Source organism: Pelecanus crispus, chromosome 2 (genome assembly GCF_030463565.1).
Source record: "Pelecanus crispus isolate bPelCri1 chromosome 2, bPelCri1.pri, whole genome shotgun sequence".
NCBI classification, from domain to species: domain Eukaryota; kingdom Metazoa; phylum Chordata; class Aves; order Pelecaniformes; family Pelecanidae; genus Pelecanus; species Pelecanus crispus.
Window position 1 is genome coordinate 118,871,357 of NC_134644.1, and position 26,069 is coordinate 118,897,425.

Consider the following 26,069-nt stretch of genomic DNA (forward strand, 5'->3'; position numbering starts at 1 on the left):
TCTGGACTCAGTTCTTGGCTTGCTTCAGATAATCTTTTGTCTTTATTTCCCACCAGTTTTTGTCTTCTGATTTCTTAAAAAGAAAAAAAATCACCTCCCTAATTTATTCAGCTTTCTGGGATATCAGACAGATTAGTGAATCTGGATTCAGAGGGAAGCTGTCTTAAATGTGGCCTTTCTGTAAGAAGTTTTGCCATCCTCACTGTGTTGATCATGATACCAAAAAGTATTATCATCTTTATTGTGCTTATTAAACATATTTGCTGGCATAGGGAAGCCTATGTCTGTACAACTGTGTTTGTAAAATAAATTAATTCAATCGGCTATGCCTCTGCTAGGAAGATTGTTGTTCTGAGGAGGATGTCCCTTTCTCCACATGCCATCTGTAAAAAGTGAAGAAGTACAGCTTCACCCTATCAGTCACATGGTGAGAATCAATACAGTCAAGCATGGTCAAAAACACAGACAATGTGTGGATTTTGCATAAATGCACAAATCCACTTTCCCTCCACCTGAAAGAGAACAGTGATGAAATACTATTAATTTGCTGAGTGAAAAAAATCATTAATCGGGAATGGAATTGGGGTTTCATTCAGATCTAGCGGTACAGAATGCAGCCAAGGGTCCTAAATTGAGAATACTTTTTAAAGATAAGGAAGGGAATAAATATGTCTAAAAAGGCTTTGATAAATGGCACACAACTGCATGTGGTTTCCATATTTCCAGTAGTGATGTATACGTATGTGCTGTGGTCTGACCATGGAGAGTAAGTCTAATGTCTTTGGAGCACACTGAAGCTTCTGTACATGGGCAGGCTATCTAAGCTAGGCAAAATGTTCAACAAGTCCAGGATGTGTCAGATCTACTTTGCAAATACCATGGAACTGATCTGCTCACATGCAGTAAATCAGGTGTATCCAGAATCATAGGTATCAACAGATGTGCACTGGTCACAGTTGGGAGTTGCCAGAACCCTGGAAATGTCCCAAATCCTTGAAATTCTTCTTAGTGAAAACTTCAGGGGTGCTTGGTACTCTATACCTACAACAAAATCAATTAGCTGAAAAAAAAACTTTCAAAACCACAAAGAATTACATTGAGTCTCAAGGGAAGATGATGGTACTTATCTCTGCAACAAGGAGCTTGTGAGGACTTCTGTAGACCCTGGTTTCAGGTAGAATAATTCCCACAGAAGTGTAGGCCAAATGACCAGCCATAAACTTTATGATAGAGGGATAACTCTCCTGCTTGCAGACATCTTTTACTTATGCAGTGATGTATCTCAATCCATGATGACTTTGTGTGAATGGTCAGCACTGTGAATCTGCCTAGTAAGCTGCATGTTCCAACTATCCCCATCATTCTGAAGGATTAGAGTCGATAGGCATATTGAAGCACATAAAATGGAAGTTGACTGCCTCGTCTACCTAAAAGCTCTTTGCCTGTCTTCCTTTTCCCTGGCATACTGCATGCTGACCACCTGTTCATCATTGAAATACATTACAACTGGCTTCATTATGAACAAGGCTTACCCTGACTTTTGGTGAAACATTAATGCTATGTCCTTCACCACAAGGTTTGCCTGCTGAGCTATACAAACAACAAATCCACCTAACCTTTGAATTCTTCCTTCTTGTCATTTCTTTAAGAATCAAACATCGTGGAGTGTGAATGTGACAAATTCTGCCATATCCACATTGCAGACCACCTTATTAGGGATTTGATTCCCACTGCTTTCTCTGAGTTTGGGGCATTTTGCCCCTGTAGGAAAGCTCTGAATAACATAATTCTGACAGTACCCACTCAGGTTTTCAGTTTTCCTGTAGTGAGTTTTAGTCATGCATCTGACTAAAACCAAGTCCTTGCAAACTAGAGCAACTTGCTTGAACATCTAATGAAAACATTGTGCTTTGCTTTTGTGCTTGAGTTACAGTGAACCAGTTATTTCTCAAGGTCAAATTAGCATCTATACACTGTTCATTTTCTGCTATTGGGTCGTGTGTGCATCTCTGGTTTGGGGTAATTGGGCAGCTGAGTAGCTGGAAAAAATCAAGTTAAAGAGTTTACCTTACCATGAAAAGAGCTGGCCAGCAGTTAGAAGTAAATTAATTAAAAATTATTCCAGCTTTTCTCAGGACCACCACAGTCTCTTGCAAAATGCCAAAGAGTAATTCCCAGAGATGGGCTTGATGGTGGAAAGGTGAAGTAGCAAGTACTTATGTGCAAAGTTAGCTGCAAGGTGCTTTAACAAATAGAACATAGTCAACCAAACTAGATTAGCGAGCCGAGAAGTCTACTGCTGAACTCTGTACAGATCCATATGTATCTGTTGTCATCCATATGGAGATACCTCAAGGCTCACTCAAAGCTACGATTGTCTAATGTGATAATGGAGCCTGACAGTTCAGCAGTGAAACAGTGAGGATTTTGTATGTACAACTTGCCTTCCTTTCTAGTGGGAATAAGTATGATAAATCCAATTCAATCAATCATTTGTGCTGGACTTTAGATAGCAAACTGTAAAAGTTACATCAATGTCTTTAAGAATGCAAATATCATTTGCTGAAAGTTCAGTTTAATGATACATGGTATCTTCTGCCAGAGTTTTACGTCTGTTATGGCCACTTGGATTTTATAGCAGGATATGATGACATTCACCTATTTATCTGTAAATGGTTCATTTAAGTGGTGATTCTGTGGTTGCTCATCTTTATCATACCTACCTCTTCCTAAAAGAGATAAAAACATATTTTACCAGATGGTTTTATTCTTCTCTTTGTGGTTGGGTTTTTTTTGTTTGTTTGTTTTTAGAGGAGCATCTAAGAGCGCTTGAACTCACAATTCTAAGTACGCAGCTTTTTGTAAGAAAAGATTTTTCTTAAGAACATGCTGAATGACTGAAGAGGAATAATGTCCTGTAAAGATGCAACTCACTAAATTTGCCTCTTTTCTTCCATTTTGTTTATCACAGATTCTTATTGTTTCTCAATAAATCAGCTCCTACACTAATATCAGTCTCTGCTGATATCAGTGGCCACACCTCTGCAGATTGCCTTAAAATTTGATTGCATTAAAGAGAATCAGAGGTGAACGTAATCAGCTAGGATTTGAAGAGATGCAGTATTTTGCAGGATGAAGCTGACAACTTCTCGCTTTTTATTTGGATCCTGGGGCAAAACTCCAGTGCAGCTCAGTTGGATTGAAATGTTCCTTCTTCTTACCTCTGTGGGACCCAGAAAACTCATCATGAGACCTTAGTGTTACCATACCATTATTCATTTAATTATCAATCAGCGAATTTATTAGAAGTCAGTGAGATTCTTGATGATGAGCAGACAAAAGGGCTGAGTCCCCAGGGTGAATGCTATGGTGACTTGAGCTTGGGGTTTTGGAATGAAGCTTGGCCAGCACAGCACTGGCCATCAGCACTATTTCTTCAGAGCTTCACTATTCCTTTGGCACAAGTCCACTGACTGGAGGTTATTGTAGGCAAATTATGTCACTGTAACAAATGACCCTGGAAAGAAATGGCAGGGCTACTGTGTAACGTGAGTGAGGGTAATGAATGCCCTGGAAAGTAATGGATAGCTCTTGAAGACTGGCTGATAGACGCCTACGTGAACAGTAATGAATACTGAATATAGAAAAATTTATATCATTGGAGAGTAATGTAAAAGAGGGTACTCTCTTCCACCACTGAGCTTGCTTGTCCAGTAGGAAAATGGAGGGCAGCATTTCTGCGTTGCTTTCAACTTTAGGTCTGGAGCAATACTGCACCCATACTGCATGAGGTGAGAGAATACTTTGCAGAAAGCATGTTACTGTCAGAAGAGCCTCATCAGAGTGGTCAGTAGGCTGTCTTCAGTATCCTCGTCTGCATCAGGTTTAGTTATAATGAGAACAAGGCATCTGACCTAGTCTGGATTTAACTTGATTCAAGTCAGTATTCAAAAAAAAAAAAAAAGCTCCATGTCCCTCCTGTTAAGCTTTGAGTATAGCACAATTGAAAACACACTGTTTGTTATTCATACTGCGGTGCAGAGGGTTAGCTGCATTTTCAATAGCTGAAGTCAAGGTTTAAATAGCACTCAAATTTTTCTCGAGGCTTTCCAGAGTAATGCAGTTGCTGGGCAGACAAAGACACTTCAAACTACAGGAATATTGAGTTTTGCCTGGTTGAGATGGACAGCTAAGGAAAAGAAAATATTAAAATGACTGTCTTTTATGATGTATGTTGTAGATTAACGAAGTAAAAGAAGCCATATAGTTTTGCTAGTGAAAAAGATATACATTTTCACAAGTATGACTGGAATTTTTTGTATTCAGAATTCCTTATAACAGAAGAAAAATATTAAAGACCCTTTCAGAGATGCGATTTTAATAACTCACTATTGCAACGGTAGCAATTCTTGCGGCACTGTTAATACACCATACCAAGGCTCTAGCTTTGATTTCAGCCCTTGTGTTTAATCTCTAAAGACAGGACTCTTTTTTCCAAAATTGTTTCCCTTTTTCAGAGTTGCTTCTGTGTGGAAATGGAGAATCTCTGTTATACTATAACCATGCAAGAAATAAAAGTTTTTTAGCTCAGGAAGGAAGGCTGGAAACTGGTAACAGCATCACTGAGAAGCTGTGCTTAACTTCTGTCGCATGCAGTATTCTTTAAATTTTATCAGTAGCCTTCAAGCCGAAGTAAAACTTTACTTTTTTTAGAAAATACTAAGGATCCCTGGTCTGGTAGCAGTAAAATGAAATGCTTTGTCTGTTGTTTCATTATTCCAGCGCTCAAGAGCAACACCATTTGAAAGTTCAGTAGAGCATTTGTGTGAAGATTAGTAAATGAGAAGCAAAATATCCCTTAGACTTTACACAGGCTTCAGAAAAGCCCAGCGCAAAGGTCTAAATCACAGTCCTCAAAATTTGTGAGCCTGCATCGCATTGTTCAGGGCGGTGGCATTGCTGCCTTGGAGAGCTTAAACGCCATTTTCCGCACCAGCCAGCGTGCTGTATGGTTCCCCCTCGCTTCTGGTAGTGGGCCAGTTGTCCTCCTGGTTTTGATCAGTTCACAATGTGAAGAGAAGGTTTAGTAACTGGAAGAGTTAGTTTCCTCTCTCTTGTGTTCCTCGGCAATAAAGCATCCAAAGGTGGAGTGAGGTGACAGGGGTATTGCGGTCAGGGTGCCACCAGGGCCGGGGGCACCTTGAGGGCTATAGGGGCTGCCCACGGGGTCCGTCAGGGCAGGGCCCGTCGGCCAGGGCCTGTCCCACCACCCCCGCCAGGAGCAGGGCACTCGGGGGGCACCGGGGCAGCCCCAGGCATTGGGCACCTCCCTGGGGACGGGCAGAGGCCGGGCAGGGACGTGGGCCGGTGGGTGGGCCCAGCTCGGCGCCGCGGGGAGCTCTGTGGGAGCTGGAGACCGTCCCTGCTGCGGCATCGCTGAGGCGGGGGTTGATGGCCCCGGGGGGCTGAAATGGGGTCCTGGGCTGTGGTGGGAGGGAGCCCTAGGCGGTGGGCAGGGACAGACAGGGCTGCAGTGCCTCAGGGCCATAACGATTGATGTGCTGGTGTCAGTGTGGTATGCTGATCTTTTCAAAAAATAAATTGTTTTCATTGTGTTTTGCTGTATCTCTGACTCTAGGCTAGAAGCTTGTCATGAAACCCTGTATGTTCAGAGACCTGTCTCATACCCGTGTCTGTATTTTGCTTGCCTTATGATGTGGCTGACGATTGTTACTTCTTTCAAGGCCTGTTCCCTGCCATTTTGAACCTGGCCAGCAACGCTCACATCTCCACCAATGCCACCTGTGGGGAGAAGGGACCGGAGATGTTCTGCAAACTGGTGGAGCACGTCCCGGGACGGCCCCTGCGCAACGCGCAGTGCCGCGTCTGCGACCACCACAGTGCCAATCCCAAAGGCAAGTTTCATGTGGTTTTCTTTTGGTTTCATTGGTCTGTGTCATTCTTTTTGACCCTTCCCTGTGAGTACAGGGTGCGTTGGGGTCAAATACTTTTTACTGTTAGTCTCTCTGCTACACGAGTGAAACTACCTTTGAGCAAAGGGCTGACAGAAAGCGTGAGCACCTTAAATCACTGTTAAGCACCGCAGAGTCCAGTGACGGCCCTTTTGTCTGGGGGCAGATTTCAGCTTTTACTTCTTTATGACGGGAAGAAATTGCGCTCAGTGAGATGTATTTTCAAAAGATATTTCATTTTTTGCTTTAAAACAGAGCAGCACCCAATTTCCAGTGCAATTGATGGTACCAATAACTGGTGGCAAAGTCCCAGCATTCAGAATGGGAGGCAATACCACTGGGTCACCATCACCTTGGATTTAAGGCAGGTGAGTAACATGTAGGTGAGTGTTATTTATTGTATGTAGGATATAAGCCAAAGCAATTGATCGCAGTTCTTCTGTGTTTAGATGGTGGGATATTTAGCAGTTAGCCATGTAGTAGCACATAGTTAAACATGGAAAGTTAAAGCTAATATGAACTGATTTTGGACAGATGTGTTTTTCAATTATTGTTCTAGAACACCTTGGAGATTTCATTCCCGTCAGACTAGAGTGGAAGTGACTATGTTTGTAAGCATATAGGTCACAGGTTGTTTTAATTCATGATGCTAACAATTGTATATGTGTGGATGACAGTGTTTACGCAGGTGTTCCTTCTGTCTTGGTAACCTTCCTTTGCCTGACCCTGCTGTCTTTTTCCCAGCAGTCCTCTGACACTGTTTTCCTCCAACTTTGATTTCATGCAGGTTACTTGAAGTCTAGGTTATCAAAGACTTATTTTCAAGCAGCAAACGGTGTTTTCAGGGTATTGTCGTAAGTGCAGATTTTATATGTGAGGATGCGTCTGTTTCTGTTTATTAACTCTAACAGCCTGTCACCTGATCATTGTACAGTTTCTTAGTGAAAGAGTAAATGATTTGGAGTAGGTCATGTTAGAAACATTTGACATTTACTGTAAGAAAACAGAGCACAATATACTTCCATGTATGAATTATTTTGATCCATAGGTATTCTAACTCAGATACTGAGTTTCAGAGGAGGAGAGAAAGGTAAGTGACTGGAGGATTATTGTATTCACATCAATTATCTCACAGTAGATCTCAAGTTAAACTCTTCTGTTTAGATTTCTCAGTATTTTTGCGTATTTACATTAAATATGTAAACCTGTTAATGCAACGTCAGATTGAAGTGTAAAATGTCAGAAAGTTCAATTGCAGGATTTCCAGAACCCTGGAAACACAGACTTTCCTCAGTTGAGGGATATCTTTTAGGACTAGAAAGCAAAACATGCATAAAACGTGGCAAAGTTAAGTGTTGCTGAAAGAAAAGTTGATTTGCCACTTTCTGTGCTTCTCTTCTGACTGATTCTGATCACTCTTTTGTTGGAAGGAGCACTGGGAAGAAATGTTCTATATTGTATCTACTATGTACTTTTGCTGTCAGTTGTTCTGAAGAGTTAGGGATTGTATCCCTAAAACAGTGTTTTCTGACCCTGGGGAGGCTGGAACTGTCTGGGCAGAAGTTGGCTCCTCTGTTTTGGCACTTTATGGCAAAGCTTGGAGGGATTCATCATTCTTAGGCAGGAGGCTGCTAAGCTGTAGAGCATTTACTAATTGTGATTAGTGATGTTTTGCCTGGGAGATTTGTTACTAAAACACTGACCTTGAGTTTAATCTGGTATTTGGGCTCTGTACTGAAGCCGTTACTATACTTCGGGTACCATCTCATAGAGACAATTAACAATTATACTTCTTCCTCTGAGACATTTTTTGTGGACAAAATACAGAATAGCACCTTCGCTACCTTATTCTGTGATGTTTTCTCCCTTGTTACAATAACTCCTCAGTATCTTGAACATTCTTGCCTAGTTAAAATAGTTCTATTGGTATTTCTTAGGAATACTGCTTTGGTTTTGTCTAAGGTTAACAAGCAATTTAGGACTATGACCCAGGCTCTGTGAGGTTATGGTCATGGGTAGCATGGCACATGCGAGAATACGGGCAGGTATCTAGAGAACTTCTCACCTCCAATGGTCTGGAACTTCACTCCCAAACACCTACAGGATCCTGATAAAGTGATAGAATGTTTGGGGGGAAAAAAAAAAATATCCATGGCTATTCCAACTTACCGCACCGTGCTGGGCCCTGGCCAGCATCTGCCAAACACTACTCGATACTATGCAGCACCCTCAGGGTGAAGAGAGGGAAAACAAACCAACAGACATTATGGTTAAACCAGACACTATATCAGTGGCCCCTATAACTAAAACGAAACAATGGAAACAAAAGTCAGCTTGTTTAGTAAGGGAATGAAGAAGCTTCTCCTAAGACGGAGCAGGAGAAAGAATTGGAAGAGGCAGCCTATTCTGCAGCAGAGCAGTCACAAGAACAGGAGGAGGAAGAGACAGAAATCATAAATGAGACGGAAACCACCCAATCCCTATCCCTAAGTGAGCTGTGAGATATGTGAAAAGATTTTAGCTGTCAACCAGGTGAGCTAATTCTCAGCTGGCTCCTCCAGTGCTGGGATATGGGGGTCAGTAGTCAGGAATTAGAAGGTAAGGAAGCCTGGCAGCTAGGGTCCCTTGCTAAGGATAAGACCATTGACAAAGGGATTGGAAAAAAAAGCAGGAGTCCTCAGTCTTTGGCGGTGACTCCTGTCAAGTGTGAAGCACAGGTATCCCTTCAAGGAAGAACTTGCAAATTCCTGCAGCAAATGGACCAACATTGAGTTATCCAGTATCTGAGGGAATTAGCTCACAACCCGGATAATGACCAGGCATCCAAAGACCCGGATGAAATCCAGTGCATGCAGTCCCTGTGGTGAAAGTTTGTATGAAATGCACCAACATCATACACCCACACCCTGGTGATAATGAGCTGGAGAGACACAGAGGCACCAACTGTAGATGAACTGGCCAGACAACTCTGAGAATATAAAGAAAGTCTCACTTCCTGCATGTGGGCCTGTGTCTTGGCTTTGGACAGACTCACCCAAAAAATGTCCAAGCAAGCCGGGAAGGGCAGGTCTTCCTCATGCACTCCAACCAAAGCCTCAGCTATTAAGTCAGCCTTTTTCTGTTCAAGGGAGAGGCCACTGGTGGCACACACCATGTGCAACCCTGTGGTTCTTCGTGCGTGACCAAGGGGAGGACATGAGGAAGCGGGATGGTGGACCTACCTGGAGACTAGAAGCTTAGGTACAGGAACTGCAAGGAAGAACAGCCAAAAAGCATCCATCCAGGAAAATTACTGCTCTAGTGTCTGTTGGGCAGAGTAGAAGGGCTGATCTTACTTTTGATCCTGATAAAGCGACTTCGTTTTGCAGTTACAAAAATCAAGTAATGAAGACTCTGACCAGGAATAGAGGGGCCTTGCCTTGAGCCAGGCAGAGGAGAGGGACAACTGGGTTTACTGGACTGTGTGGATTCGATGGCCTGGCACATCAGCCCCGTGGGAGTATAAAGTACTGGTGTACAGTGTACTCCAATACCATCAGATTACAAAGGGGTGGAATCCATTGGTATTTCTGGAGTGATGGGAGGATCCCAAGAACTGCCTGTGTTGGAGGCTGAAGTAAGCCTAACTGGGAATGAGTGGCAAAAGTGTCTTATTGTGACTGGTCCAGAGGCTCTGTGCATCCTTGGCATAGACTACCTCAGGAGAGGGTACTTCAAATACCCAAAAGGGTACTGATGGGCTTTTGGTACAGCTGCCTTGAGTACAGAGAAGATTAAACAGCTGTCTAGCTTGCCTGGTCTCTCAGAGCATTTGTCTATGGTGGAGTTGCTGTGGGTTAAAGAACAGCAGGTGCGAATTGCTACCATGACAGTGTGCCAGTGACAATATTGCAGCAACTGAGGCTCCCTGGTTCCCACCCATAAGTTGATCTGGCGGCTGGAGACTCGAGGAGTGATCAGTAAGGCTCATTCATCCTTTAACAGTCCTATATGGCCAGTGCAAAAACCTAATGGGGAGTGAAGGGTGACAGTGGACTATGAGGCATGAATGAATTCACACTGCTGCTGAGTGCTGCTGTACCAGACCAATATGAACTGGAGTCAAAGGCCGCCAAATGGTATGCCACAATTGATATTGCCAACGCCTTTTTCTCAATCCCTGTGGCAACAGAGTGCAGGCCACAATTTGCTTTCACATGGAGGGGTATTCAGCACACCTGGAATCAACTGCCCCAGGGGTGGAAACACAGCCCTACCATTTGTCATGGATTGCTACACACTGCACTGGAACAGGGTGAAGCTCCGGAACACCTGCAGTGTATTGATGACATCATGGTGTGGGTCAACACAGCGGAGGAAGTGTTTGAGAAGGGGAGAAGAATAATCCAGATTCTTTTGAAAGCTGGTTTTGCAACAAAGTAAGGTCAAAGGACCTGCACAGGAAATCCAGTTTTTAGGAATAAAATGGCAAGATGGGCGTTGTCAGATCCCAATGGATGTGATAAATAAAATAACAGCTATGTCTCCACCAACTAACAAAAAAGAAACAAGCTTTCTTAGGTGTTGTGGGTTTTTGGAGAATGCATATTCCAGGTTATAGACTGATCGTAAGCCCTCTCTATCGAGTGACCTGGAAGAAGAACGATTTTGAATGGGGCCCTGAGCAGCAGCAACCTTTGAACAAATTAAACGTGAGATAGTTTGTGCAGTAGCACTTTGGCCAGTCTGGGCAGGAGAAGATGTGAAAAATGTGCTTTACACTTCAACCAGGGATAACGGCCCCACCTGGAGCCTCTGGCAGAAAGTGCCTGGAGAGACTTGAGGTTGACCTCTAGGGTTTTGGAGCCAGGGATACAGGGGATCTGAAGCCCGTTAACACTCAAACTGAAAAACAAATATTAGCAGCATATGAAGGAATTTGAGATGCTTCAGAAGTAGTTGGTACTGAAGCACAGCTCCTTTTGGCACCTTGATTGCCTGCGCTCAGATGGATGTTCAAAGGGAGGGTCCCCTTTACGTATCACGCTACTGAAGGTACATGGAGTAAGTGGGTCCCCCTGATAATGCAATGGCTCAAGTGGGAAACCCTGACTGCCCAGGAATCCTGGAAGTGATCATGGAGTGGCTGGAGGGCCAAAACTTCAGAGTGTCGCCAGAGGAGGTGACTCGTGCTAAAGAGGCCCCTCTGTATAATAAATTACTAGAAAATGAAAAGCAATATGCCCTGTTTACAGATGGATCCTGTTGTATTCTGGGAAAACATTGAAGGTGGAAAGCTGCCGTGTGGAGTCCTACATGACAAGTCACAGAAATTGCTGAAGGAGAGGGTGCATTGAGTCAATTTGCAGAGGTGAAAGCCATCCAGCTGGCTTTAGATATTGTTGAACGAGAAAAGTGGCCAGTACTTTATCTCTATGCTGACTCACGGATGGTGGCAGATGCCCTATGGGGGTGCCCACAGCAATGGAAGCTGAGCAACTGGCAACACAGAGGCAAACCCATCTGGGCTGCCGCATTGTGCCAAGATATTGCTGCCCGCGTAGAGAACCTGGTTGTAAAAGTACATCAAGTAGATGCTCACGTACCCAAGAGTCGGGCCACTGAAGAACATCGAAACAACCAGCAGGTGGACCGCGCTGCTAGAATTGAAGTGGCTCAGGTGGATCTGGACTGGCAACATAAGGGTGAGTTATTTATAGCTCGATGGGCCTGTGACACGTCAGGACATTTGGGAAGGGATGCAAGATACAAACGGGCTCGTGATCAAGGGCTGGACTTGACTATTGATGCCATTGCACAGGTTATCCATGAATGTCAAACGTGCGCCATAATCAAACAAGCTAAGCAGCTAAACCCTTTTTGGTATAGAGGACAATGGCTGAAGTATCAATATGGGGCAGCCTAGCAGACTGATTATATCACACTGCCATGAACCCACCATGGCAAGCTCCATGTGCTTACAATGGTGGAAGCGACTACTGGTCACATACCCTGTGACCCATGCCACTGCCTGGAATACTATCTTGGGCCTTGAAAAGCGAGTTTTATAACAACACAGAACCCCTGAAAGAATTTAAGACAATAGGACTTATTTCCAAAATAACCTCATAAACCCCTGGGCCAAGGAGCATGGTGTTGACTGGGTGTATCACATCCCCTGTCATGCACCAGCCTCCGGAAAAATGGAACGACACAATGGACTGTTAAAAACTCCGCTGAAAGCAATGGGTGGTGGGACATTCAAGCATTGGGATACACATTTAGCAGATGCCACTTGGTTAGTTAACACTAGAGGATCTGCCAGTCGCCCTGGCCATGCCCAATCAAAACCCCTGCATACTGTGGAAGGAGGTAAGATCCCCGTAGTACATATAAGGAACTTGTTGGGAAAAACAGTCTGGCTTATTCCTTCCTCAGGAAAGGGTAAACCTATTTTGTGGGATTGTTTTTGCTCAAGGACTTGGTGGGTAATGCAGAAGGATGGGGGAGTCCGATGTGTACCCCAAGGTGTTATAATCCTGGGTGAAAATAATCCATGATTTGAGTTGCATGTTGTAGGATTTACTATAGCAGGAACCACCTGAACCAATGGAGGACAAGTCTTACAAGAAGCAGTGCAAGTACAACAGTGACCCAACCTGAGCTGGCTTTGGTGCCTGATGACCCTACACAACACACCACCTGTCCTGTCCTGAGTGACCACTGTAACAGATGGAGCCCAAAGTCACGGACTAAATGAACTCAATGGACATTTCTAGACATTTTACAGACACTTCACAGGGGTGGTCCATAGACTAAGGGAACAATATCTGTGTATTGTATCAAAGGATGGGAAGGGGGTTGGTGGTTAATGAGGATATATTGGATAGTGTGAGACCTGAGTACGACATAAATGGTATGGAATAAGGGATGGAGAATGTGCTGGTTTTGGCTGGGATAGAGTTAATTTTCTTCGCACTAGCTAGTATGGGGCTATGCTTTGGGTTTTTGCTGAAAACGGTGTTGATAATAGAGGGATGTTTTAGTTACTGCTGAGCAGTGCTTACACAGAGTCAAGGCCTTTTCTGCTGCTTACACCACCCCACCAGCGAGTAGGCTGGGGGTGCACAAGAAGTTGGAAGGAGACACAGCTGGGACAGCTGACCCCAACTGTCCAAAGGGATATTCCGTACTATAAGATGTCATGCTCAGCAATAACACTAGGGGGAGGTTGGCCAGGCGGCTGCTGCTCAGGGACTGGGTGGGCATCAGTCTGTTGGTGGTGAGCAATTGTTTTCATTTGCATCACTTGTCTTTCTTGGGTTTTATTTCTCTCTCTTTGTTATTTTCCTTTTCTTTGCATCATTATTATTATTATTATTATTTTTAAAATTATTATTTAAATTATTAAACTATTCTTATCGCAACCCACGAGTTTTCTCACTTTTACCTTTCCAGTTCTCTTCCTCCCATCCTGCTGGCAGGGAGAGTGAGCAAGTGGCTGTGTGGTGCTTAGTTGCTGGCTGGGGTTAAACCACGACACCCATTTATTAATTTGTCTGTTAGACATGGAAGAATCAGAAGTCTCCTATCCTGCTGCAAGAATTTCTGAAGAAAACGTGTTTTTCTTGGGTGTTTGTTGTTATTTTGCTTTGAACAGATCTATGTGTTGGCCTATCTAAGCTGTTTGAAAATCATAGCTCAGCAATCCATTATTAATATGGGGATGCTTCCAAACTCTGGAAGAAGCTTTGTTAACTAAGAAACGCATACTTGAGGTGTACAGTTGGTAACAAGCTTTTGCAAGATCTCTAGACCCTGCTTGAAAGGTATTTTAAAGATTAAAACAGAAGGTTTAACTTTGATGTTTTAAAATGAAGCATAGGTTAAACAAGTGCCTAGTTTGCTCTTTAATTAGAAAGCAGAACTTGTAGGAACATAATCACAGGGTATCCTTTGTCAGTGACAGAAGTTTTGGGTAGGACTTTCTTGTTTGAAGAGTTGGCTTTGTGTTTGGTTTGTAAATGGACAAACAGGAAGGATAAACGAAGGAGGCAGGAATGCCTTAGCTTTTGTCCTCCTAGAACATTTTCACTTTGGAAACAGACTAGCTGAGTTGTCCTCTAAATCTTTTATTCTCCAGCCTTAGGGCTGTTGATGTTTCACCAAATACTTACCTTTCCTCTCCTGACCCATGCTCAGTTTCACTAATTCGATTTGAAAAGTTTCCCCCAAGGGGCCTTTCTTCTGTGTTTTCCTAAGAGAGTTTGAGAGAGAGAAGGCATCTAGGGCTATGCAAACTGAATGTAAATTACTGCTCTGTGAGAAAGGATTTGGTTAATAGAGATCGCTTGAAGTCAATGAGTTATTAGAGCTGACCTGGTGTGCTTACTTTAAGTGAGTCAGCACAAATAAAGAGCAACAAAAGAAAAGCATATGAAGGACTGTAGTGATTTTAGTAACTGTTTACTTCATAAATTTGCTTGAGAATGAGTTAAACTACTCTTCTAGGACCTTTAAAAGTATTCCTGAAAGACAGTACCTGTAACTATATGTGTTGTAGTATATCTTTAGCATTGGTACTTTTTTTTACATTTCAAGCTTTGAGCATTAAATCTGCAAAGTAGTGTATTATAGTAAATATGTCCTTTAACTTTCCTTGCCGGAATACAAAATATGCTCACACCCTTTTGTGATGTGAAGAATGACCATCTGGTCGTTATTTATGTTTTTTGAGTAATTACCAGAACTTGTAGCAGTAAGATGAATGGATTGTTTCTTGGGATTGTTACCAATGTACAGTTTAGAGATATAATCCAGCATTGGAGTTGGTGAGTGCTGGAACATAGCCTTGCCTGGCAAACATGGGGAAGATTCCCATAGCTGGCGAAAACTGGCTCTACTCCCATTTACCCTAGGTGCAGTTCTGGCCACAGTCTGTGTCCTGTATTTGGCTGCATTCATTCATCTCTTGGCTCAAAGTTGAAGTGAGCGGAGGAAATTCTTTCAGCTAATATTCTACCTTGCACTTAGTTTATTTAATCTAAAACCAGCTGGACTGAAGAGCAGTTTGATGGAATCTTATTAAGAAAAGAGGGCTGGCTAATAAAATCAGTATCGAAATTGCAGTTTTGATCTTTCTCCTTTGCAGTCTGCTATTTATAACTAATGCTAAGCATTTTGTAAGGGTAGCCAGTGGGTAAGTCATGATATTTTAGCTCACATGGATCATAAGAACTAGGTACATGTATTCTGGTGTGCCTTTCAGTCTTTCCAGAACACAGATGTATGATAATATTTCCTTTTTTGTATTCTCTGCTCCCCCTGCCCCCACCCCCCCCCCGCCCCCCCGCCCTTCCATTAAATGTATGGCAAAGATCCAGAGCTGGGGAAAGAGTAGTTTAACAATGAGGTGTAGTATTGATGTACAGGATACTAAGATTTGATTTATGACCTTGCGCTTCCTACGCTGGCAATTCTACAGAAACAAAATGAGCAGCAGCAGGTTTAGATAAAAACAGCATTTTTGCCTGAGTTTGACTCCTCTGGACAGCTACTTTGTGAAATTAGAATGAATTAAAATAAATGCTGACTATTATAAATTTCAGCAGTCTGTTTGGGGAGGAAGAAGCAGTCTGCCAAGAACCTTGCATTCCTCCAGGCTTGTTCATTTTGCAGTCTTCTGCATTATGTGGTTTACGTTATGCCAGTGTGATTTCAGTAAGGTATGAAACAGGACACTGAAAGTGATCCTGAGGTCCTAAAATCATATCCTCCTTTCAGGTTTTTTCAAGGTCAGGTGCAATTTGGATTTGAATTGGGGTGTAGATTTGAAGTAGCAGTTGGTACCTCCATTCTTAATAGGTTAAACATTTCTGAAATTTAGAAAAAAAAAATAATGTGTTGGGACTCATCTTTCCCTTTAACTTTTTACTTTTGGAGCCTGAGGCTCAAGTACTCATAGATATGAAAAGACAGAATCTTCCCTTATCGTTGTCTCCATTTGTGTAAATTGAAAAGTAGAACTGGGAGTCTTTATCCAAAAAGGCTACCAGGAAAACTGTGCTTGCCAGGGCATGTATTTATGTGCGTTGTAGAGCACTGACCATGCCCTTGGGAATGGGGACTTTTGGCTAGCATCTGCTGCATGGCCACTGCTGGCTGAGTTTACAGTCTTGAGCAAAAAAATATGCAGAATTTCCTGATGAATGGGGAGAAGCGTTCATTTATAAATCTCCTTCAAGAATAATGCACTTGGTGTTGCTGGATCTGCATTCAGGGAAACAACGTCTTTAGAAAGGCTAAATAAAGCAGAGGTGGCTTGTTACGCTATATTGCAGCTACAAAGAAGAGGTTCTTCAGTACAAGTTTATTTGGCTGGTCTTTACAGCTGGGATTGAAATGCCTGTAAAATGACACTTTTAATCTATGCCTGCTTGGGAATTGCTAACTTGCTTTGGCTTGCCCTTTTTACCCTTGTAGCTCAATAAGGAAATGAGTTCTGGGAAAGCTATACAGTCAAATTAAAGTGTACAAATCATTAGCTCTTGCCACACAGCTCAAGTTTATCATGTGGCTGATTGGTGGACACTGAATGGATGTGGAAAGTGGTAAGAAACTGCCTTTGCTCATGTTCAAACCTGAAGAATTTGTAAAAGGAAAAATCTGTAAAGAAGTGCTCTGAGGATGTGGGGAAGCTTGCATTACATGGTGTTCCTGGTTCAGATCCATTTTGGGTTGCAGAGGCTGTGGGATATGAGGTCTGTGAAACCTCTTATCTGCTGACATTCCTTAAAACACCTTAATCTGCAAATACTGGGAACACCTTAATCCCTTCCTCCAGCTTTATTCCCTTGCTTGGGAACATAATACCTGAGTATATAACTCCTACTGATAGGTTGTCTTGTGACTTCTTGACTGCAGGAGCATTTATACAAAATCCTTCATTTCTATATTTAACCTGTATTATTCAGGGGCTCACAGATTTTCCTGGTGTTGCTTATATTCATTGTCCCATGAATTTACCTCTGAAGTATTTTTGGTTACCTATGGGCTATGTGTGTAATGGAAGAGAGTTGGGAGGATCCTCAGGAAAAGAAGTCAGTGATTTTTCTACACTGTGCATACTTAGATGCTTATAGAACCATTCACTGATTTTTGAAGGCCTCTTTTGGGTTCATAGTGTCAAATATCCTCATTTCAGCTGTTGGTGAACTGTAGGCACGGAGGAAAAATCAATCCCTAGATGTCTTGAGTACCAAATATGGCTACTGTTTTTCTGGAAAAATGTTGACTTGAAAAGATTTAATTTATTGAATTGTGCATTGAATATGTGCACAGTTGCTGTGAAAATTTTTGTGTTTAACTGGCTTTCTCCCCCCCCCCCCCCCCCCCCCCAAGGAACTTGATATTTAAAATAAATTTAACTTGCATACTCTTGTGAATGTCTTTTATTTCTGCAGCACTGGCTGTGGTTAGTTTGTGATGAAGGATAGCTCATTATTACTAGTTGGAACTGGATTTAAAACTAGCTACATCAGCTGCAGACTATAATGGGTCTTGAAAAATCTCAGTGTAATCAAAAGTAGATCATTTGTTGTTCAGCTGACTGTGTAATAAGTAAGGAAGTAGTTTAGTTGACAGCAGGCAGAGACGAAAAATAAACAAACAAAAGACATGAGTTTTTGAGGAAATTTTCTACCATGGCATTGGAAAAAACCTGGGGTTCCAATCTTGCATCTTTTTATGCATTTGAGAGAGATGATTTACTTCAAAGGAACTTGGAGGTGCATAGCAGTTCCTAAGCTCAGCCAATAAAACTTCCATAGTTTTAATAGCTTTCTGCAGTTCTCTTCTGTGATGGAGAAAATACCCATACAAGCAACTCTTGTCATATACAAATGCCTTCAGGTTAGGGGTACTGAAATGATGATACCCCAGATTCTGCTTGTGCATAACCCAGTGCGAAACAGGTATATAACTCAGCTACCACTAACTGAATCAATGAAATCCAGGCTGTATTTAGGGAATACAGTTGCTTGTCTTGGGGTCTGCCCGAATTCTGTTCTTTTCCCTTTAAAAGCATGTATTTTAGCATTTTTTTCAGTTGGAGCTTCTTGGCATGATATAAGTTACATTTAAAAGGGGCTCTCCATGGAAGCTGGATTATAATTCTTGGTATTCACTTAACTGATGAAATTTTGAGATTGTGCTGAACAACAGAGGATTCACAGATCCCAGAGAAATTTTATTTCTACAGCTGTAAATCTGTGACTAAACAGTGACCTGACTTCTCTTTTTGTTTACTTCTGCTTGCATTGCTGAAATGTCATATAAGTCAGTAGACAAAATCCTCAGTTTGTGTAAATTTTCATATTTATTGAAGCAACTGGAAATGTTGTCTGTGCTTGATGTCTCAAAGGATAGAACTGAAGTGCCTGAAAAGAAAATCAGACCAAGTGAATAGCATGTTTTAAGTTATGTCTGATTTTCATCAAAACAGATCATTTGACTTTTTTTAAGGTATTAAATCTAGTAAGCCAGAATTTGAAGATAAGTATCATCAATCTTTTTTCCTCCTCATGTCTGCAAGATCTCCTAAGCAAAGCTCTGTTCACTTGAAGGTTTTGTTTCAAATGTAATTTACTGAATTGGACACACAATGCAATTACTGTTTATCTCTGTGTGTTTATTGCCCCATTTGACAAAATCAAAATCTGCTTTTATGTGACAAGTGCTATTCTTGCTCTGGCTTTAATCTGTATTGAAAAAAAAAAAAAACCAAAACCCTAAAGAAATATTAAACTTAAAATGTCTGAAAGAACTGATTGTGGCCAAATTGGAGCTCAACACAGTATTAGTACTGCACAGGCAGACAGGAATTACATTGATTATACCAGCCGACCAAGCAGACACTCAAGTGAGAACACACACCTCTGAGCTGGTTGAATAATATGGCATTTTTCTTTCATCTAAATGTGGCTTGATACTATAATGCATGTAAAACATTAAGCTCCTGTAAGAAGTCTTATCAATTTGCAAAGACAGCCTTTTTAAGTGAGGTGACATAGTAGGTATTAGGTGAGGAAGAAGATAGTAGCTTTGCAATAAGTGCACTAAAGCGTTAGTGTCTAATGCTGTAGCTAGTTGGAGGCCAGTGCAGGGTATCTAGCTGCCATGACAAGGTCATTTAAAAGGTGATATAAACTTAATTAATGCCCTGCCTACTCACAGAAGTGCTGAACAGGGCTTTTGTGTGGATGGAAATTTCACTGTGGACCCAGGATTGTTAAAAAAATAGTCAAGATACCTGTATAGCTTAGAGAGTACACATCTTAAAAGAGTTACTATTCTTACATAAGGTTATCATGCTTATATTTGTCACATTCATCTTATTTGCCTCTGTGTGTTTTCTGCAGTGTCTGTAAATAGCCTTCTGCTTAAATAACTTTTACACAGAATGAAAATGGAATGCACAGAGATTTTTAATACAGGGTGTAAAAAGCTTATCAGAAATGCTATTACTGAGAGGATTAAACTCCCAGCTAAAATGTGAAACAAAGAGTTGTTTGGGCTGCAGCTGTTCTGAAAAAAAAACAACCCACTTCTTTGAAGCCCTCAGTGGTTCAGAAAAGCTAAATAGCATATTTCCTATAGAAAGAATGTTACACCCAAGTAATCCTGAAATGTACAGTGTAGATATAGATTTCAGCTATTACATTAACACAGAATGATGCACTGCTCTTTTTTTAGTCACATAAACAAATGTTTTGTTGTAATGTGCAGAGTTTTGACAAAAAATGATATATATTTCTGTTAGTGAAAGATTAGACTGGCCCTTTGTCAAAAGTTTGTGCAAAAATTTTATCCAGAGTCACTGTACCAAATTTTACCCTCTCCCCAGGCAAGCCATATACTGCTTTTAAAATTTGAGTTCAGTTCCCAATTGGCTTCTAGTGGTCTTTTACAGCATAATGAAGTGTTAAAATTTTCCTCTTGCATTTTTTTAGATCTTTCAAGTTGCATATGTCATCATCAAAGCTGCTAATGCTCCACGACCTGGAAACTGGATTTTGGAACGCTCCATAGATGGCACAGAGTTCAGACCATGGCAGTACTATGCAATTAGCGATACCGAATGTTTAACACGTTATAATATTACGCCAAGAATCGGGCCGCCAACTTACAAGAGAGATGATGAAGTGATCTGCACCTCCTATTATTCCAGACTAGTCCCCCTGGAACATGGAGAGGTATGTTTGGTTTTGCACTTGCAGTTTGTGAGTAAGAACATGGACTGGTAGCAATTTGAAAACATTTGGATTACAGTTACAGAGTTCATTGCCCTCAGTGCTACCAGATTATCTGTTATTCTTCTTTAATGATACTATCTTTACATCATGTACCAGTATAGGAAACTTCTAAATGCTGGGATGACACATCTATTTGGCTCTACATATTCCTGTTACTAAACTCTTTGTTCTCTCCATATAATTTGATGGTGGCTATTAGCTGTGAATTATTAGTTGCTTTATCCTGAGACTATAACAGAGGGTCTATGTTTTGCCAGGTTTTTCATTTAATAAAGAAAACCCCTGTGTTAGTAACACCTGGTTGTGTGAGATAAAGCTGCAAACACTGTTGAAGTGCTTGGCACAGCTGGAACTCCTAAACAAGCCTTGGCATTGTTTCAGGGATGTAGCATAATTAAAAGAGCTACGAGTTGTGCAGCCTCACTGTTGATTGTTCTTTCTTTTAACAAACTCTATTCATGGTACTTGTGTAATTTATTACATAGAGGCAGCCACATAATCAAATGAGACATTAAAACCAGCAGTTATTCTATTGTGAATGCTATAATGTAAGAGCGTGATAATAAATGCAGCGTTATCCCATGGAGAATGCTAGTAACTCTTGGCTTAATAGAAGCCAATATGTTTTTATTTCTTGGTTAAAAGAAGATTGGAGTGTATGCAGCTAAGGGCTAAAGTGTGTCAAGCTTCTTCACATAAACTTAAAATCATGTTTCAGCAAGAAAAAAAAAACGAAATTCAGTAACATCAAGTCCCATTCACTTTAATCAAATGTTTATTGCAGTGATGTAAGCATATGCCCCACAGATCAGGTGGAACAGACAAAGAAACTTAACCTCTCTCCCCACAATTAACCAGAAAGCCCTTAGGTTGACTCTGTATGAACAGCGCCTCTTGTAATGTATGTCTGATGTCTAATAGGCCATACAACTCCAAACCCAGGAACGCCAGAGATTCAGCTTAGTGACATTTTTTTCTCATTTACTTTTCCTGAAGTACACAGAATTAATTGGGTGATACTGTCCAGAACATTGCTTTATTTTGGAGTGCAGTAACATAAAAACATAACAGAAGAATATAAAAAATGTCAGAATTAAATTGCTGTGTTCTACATAAAAGCTGTTGTTCACAAAGGACAGGTTGTTCCTTCATAGCTGGAATGGCAGATGGACAGGAATATTCCCTGTACAGAGTATCTCACAACCTGTATTAGTGAATCTTGGCACCCTTTTGAAAATACTTATATTTACTGCTTTGTAATTGTTTCTGGCCAACCTATTGAACTTAAGTGTGGGGCTGTAGGAAGTTCTGCAGACCAGCTGATCTCTACAAGTACCTGCCTTGTATCCAGCATTTGTTAACAGCCCAATGTTCTGCAGTCAGCTTGAAGTGCCCTGGTGTGACAGAACTGGTAGGGTAAAAGGACCACATGTCTAAATGTGGATGTCACTTAATAATAACATTTTTGGCAAATCAGACATTTTTCCAGTTTGGCTGATGCATTTTTCGCAGGTTTGAAGACGTATAGCTGCTCTGCTGTAAGCTCTGTTGTTTACCTGATTTATACTGCTTGCAGATCTGCTTCCAGAAATTTACATAACGAAGTCAGGGCTCATGATGTATTCCAAGGCTTAAACTACAGTTGTTTAGAAATGGTCTGGAATTATGGAGGACAAGTAAGCCAAAGATATGTAATACAAATATCACTGTATATAAGCCATATATAAACAATATTAGCCAAATATAGCAGTGTACATGGAGAATCATTCTTTTTCTTCCTTAGTGTCTTGGTGTCTATCCCTCCTGTTTCTTCCTTTTCCTGCTAGGAAAGATTCTTCTTTTGTCTCTAGAAATTATAGTGTATTATTACAAAATTTCTACTGGTCAAGCCAGTAGATAACTTCAGAGTTACAATGTGAGTAATGTTTCATAATTCATCACTTGAAGGCACTATTCATGAGTAGGGAGAGTATGCGTTAGCAGAGAATTGGAGATTTATGCAAGAAAGACTATGTAAAATCAAATGGCACATGTCACACAGGAGGTAAGGCCAGTTGGTTGTAGCAGGCCTTTTTGGATCTTTAAATGTCTGCAGTTGAGGTGATAGAAAGGCAACACAACATGCTGGAACTCCCAATGCTATGGTTGGGTTCTCTTTGTTGTGAAAATCAAAGGATTGCACTGAGCCCAGCAAATTCTACATCCATAGTTAAAGGTGAATGAGAGTAGGGTGTGGTGCTCCATGCTAAAGTTGAGCTCATTTATAGTGAGTATATATGTTGGGGTTTTTTTTTTTCAGTGGAAGCAGTGCAGTGATATTTGAATATTTGGCAAACAATTCTGTCCTATAATTCCCACCAGAAAACATGTCTTCTGAATGACTATATCACAACCAGTTTGCCTAGAGAGAACAGACTGAGATGGGGCGGGCATGTTCAGTCTTCAGTTGCATGATGGGTACAATGAGGAATAATCTGTTCTGCATGTCTGTGACAGGATGGAAGAAGTGGTCTGAAATTGCAACAAGGAAAATATGGTTTAGAGATTAGGAGCATTTCTAACAATAAAGGCAGAAAGGGCTGGAATAGATTGCCTTGGAGGATTGTAGAGTCACCACCGACAGTGGTCTTCAAGAACGGATTGGTCCAACGTCTAACAAAAGTCTAGTAAATCCTGCTTTGGGGTAGGAAATGGACTAGAAGAATTCTCTGTTTCTATGAGAGCTGAGTGTTAGATAAGGTGGTGTTGATTTGCAGTATTGGACCTGGAAAAATTTTGGTTTTTGTAACTTACTCTGCAGCTGGAAAATGGATGATGGTTAGTTTCTGAACAAGCTATCAGAAAAGTGAAATTCTTTGAACACAGTATATTAGAATATTTAGAAGAAATAGTAATAGCCATAAATGGCAAAATTATAATGTTGGGAGTGTGAACTCCGTTAGCAGTCCCTGTTTATGTGTTTTTGAAATAACACAGTTACTGTCTAGGAAACCCCTAGCTCCACTGCAGAATTAAGATTTTTTTAAAAAATAATACTAAAAAAATCTTTAATATTTAGAAATATTTTCAGAAGAAAGATTTGACAGTACTGGATAAAGTTGAAACTATAAATTCAAGAGTAGTATATGAGACAAAATTACTTTTCATAAATATGTCATGCACTCTAAAATGTAGCTGACAAGCCTGAAACATGACCTCTTGTTTGTTGTGGACACCAGGTGAACTGTGTAACATTTGTTTGTGGCCTGTAGGGTCTCATTTTTCAGTTTCTTCCATAAAATGGAGCAGGAACTGCACGGTCATATGAGACTAAATCATTCTGTGTTACAAAGTTGCTTTGGAAAGAAGGAGGGGGCTGTTGCCAGAGTAAGTTCTGCAGCTCGATGCCAAAAGCCATCTTAGTCGGGCCAATTGGGATTGTGCGAGAAAGATGGAGGCCAGATGGGTTGGTTTGTGGTAGCAGCCCCTTGCTTTCAATTGTCATCTGTGTTGTGGCTTCCCACTGTGCTGTCATATCACTGTGTATTCCTTGCTGATTGGGCAGCCCTGTCCCAGCAAGGCATAGGATTAATGACCGCTGATTGTGCATATGCGCCATATCATGTTTTACAATAAGATCTTTACGAATTGCAGAGGAGAAATCTGTAAGGACAAAACAGTGCTTATGGCCAGTTTTACCTCTTCCATCTCAATAAGGGAGAGGAAGGAAGACCGGGGGGTCTAAGGACTAGCTTCTGGTACTGTTTTTCTCTTTATGCTATCTCCACAAAAGTCGAGGAGACTTGAGACTGTGATGAGCTGAGAGTGGTGGTTTCAGAACTGCGGAGTCAGGAAGCAGGAATGCTACCTGCAGGTAGAGGGCAGGGAAGAAAAAAGAATCCCAGGCAGTTTAACATCTCACCATCCTGAGCTGTTGGAAAACAAAGTTCTATGTTTTTAATTCTCACACTAAGATGTTTGTTGTTGCAAATGAATCACAATTATGTTTATGATTAAGCCAGTCCCTCTTTCTAGATTCACACATCACTGATCAACGGTAGGCCTAGTGCTGATGATCCTTCACAAAAGCTCTTGGAGTTTACTTCTGCACGATACATCCGCCTACGACTGCAGCGTATTAGAACCCTTAATGCTGACCTCATGACTCTGAGCCATAATGATCCTAAAGAACTAGACCCCATTGTTACCAGAAGGGTAAGCTCATTGTTCATAAATGGTATTCAGTATGATTCTATGGGATAGCCTTTTCTGATCTGTTTGAGGAAGAAGGACTCGATCCTTGCCATCCACAAGTAGAATTATTGTGATAGGTTGTTAAATAATTCTTGCCTTCCCTTTGACATTATTAACAACAATATATTGTCAGAAACAACTTTGAAAAAATGCTTTTTAGAGATTGTTTTTTGTTTGCTTTTTGTTTTATTTGTTTGTAAAAATGATTTATGCTAGGAACAATGTTGATGATGCTTTATCAGCAAAGTAAAAAATACGGTTTTGCTGATGGAAATGTCACTTGAGCTTGCTCTTGATGCAGCTGCAGTACCTTTTCTGGTGTATCAAGGATTTCAGGATCCAGGGCTCTGATTCATAAAAATTTATTTTAAAACCTTGCCATTGTGAATTTTGATGTCTGATGAGAGTTTTCTTCATTTTTGAAGGCTATTGTAATCAATTATTTTGAAGCCCATGAATTAATAATAATGCAAAACACTCAGGTAGAATTCTGGAGAGTATTAACTGATCCGTACACATTTGATATTGAAACTGGGGAAACTGAGGAACCAAGCACTTAGGCTGACTTCTTCAAGCTCTCACAGAAATTCGGTGTTGAAGACCCTGATAACAGTACCTATCATGACTAACTTTTCTGCAGTGTTTCTGCTTTGCATTTTGCCGTTTTGACCCTCTTCTTAACTTGCCTGAGACCCATAGGTTAGGAGATCAGTGGCTTCAAGCTTTTGTATGAAGGCAGGCTTTCTGATGAGGACAGAAGAATATGAGAAGTGTTTCCTCTTCCCCTCCCTTGTAGCTATTTGCCTTGAAGAGCATCCACAGTCAGCTCTTCCTTGCATGGCAACAGAACTCTTGTAATCTGTGGCTTCTCTGATACAGACAATCCTTGTGCATTGACACAACTTCTATGAGATCTAGCTGGATAGCTGAGTACAGAAGGGAGAAAGGAACTTGGATTTGGTCCAGATTGGTGGGTACTTTCAAGGCAGCCCCACTCTTGCCTCAGTCATGGAGGCGCCCATTCAGCTGCAGCATTTCGAAAGCATAAAACCTGGATGTTCTGCTTGTTCTGTCTGCCCCATAAGGGAATTGTTCGCATGGAGACTGCAAGTGCAGAGTATTGGACAGCTGCTCCAGCTGTGCGTTGTTGGCCGTAGGGAAATGGTTAATGCACAGCCTGGGCAGTTGAGATGTTCCTGTGGAGCAGGCTGGTTGACATGTAGGTCTGTTGATAGTATTGTAATATCAAGAAATACACCCCAAAAAGAAAGGCTTGACATGGAAGCATACAGACATACAGCTGGGAAACAAGGGTGTTGAGGGCAAGCATTCCCATTGCTTTTGTAACACAAACAGTTGTGCAGTCCAGGGCTTAGTGTACCCTGCCTAGCACTACTTAGTGCAGTTTTGCATGAAATTGGGCAGGGTTCCCAAAATCCTGATGTCTCACCTTGGGTCTCACTGTGCAACCAACTACAACCAAGGTAATCACTTCTAGCTTTCTGGATTGTGTTTTTATTGTTTTTGAAGACTTTACATCCAGTTGTTGATACCAGTTGTGTTAGTTTCTTGT

The 26,069-nt window shown here is 41.3% G+C and overlaps 1 protein-coding gene across 1 annotated transcript in view; it reads left to right on the forward strand.

Annotated features, from left to right (window-relative positions):
* Positions 1-5,824: 5,824 nt before the first annotated feature.
* The window catches only part of LAMA1 (laminin subunit alpha 1), a 90,509-nt gene continuing 70,264 nt past the window's right edge, over positions 5,825-26,069 (forward strand). Inside the window, exons 1-4 of the mRNA XM_075705051.1 lie at positions 5,825-5,915; positions 6,228-6,340; positions 19,961-20,203; positions 24,278-24,457. Coding sequence (XP_075561166.1) covers positions 5,825-5,915; positions 6,228-6,340; positions 19,961-20,203; positions 24,278-24,457 — 627 coding nt within the window. The remainder of the gene's footprint in view (positions 5,916-6,227; positions 6,341-19,960; positions 20,204-24,277; positions 24,458-26,069) is intronic.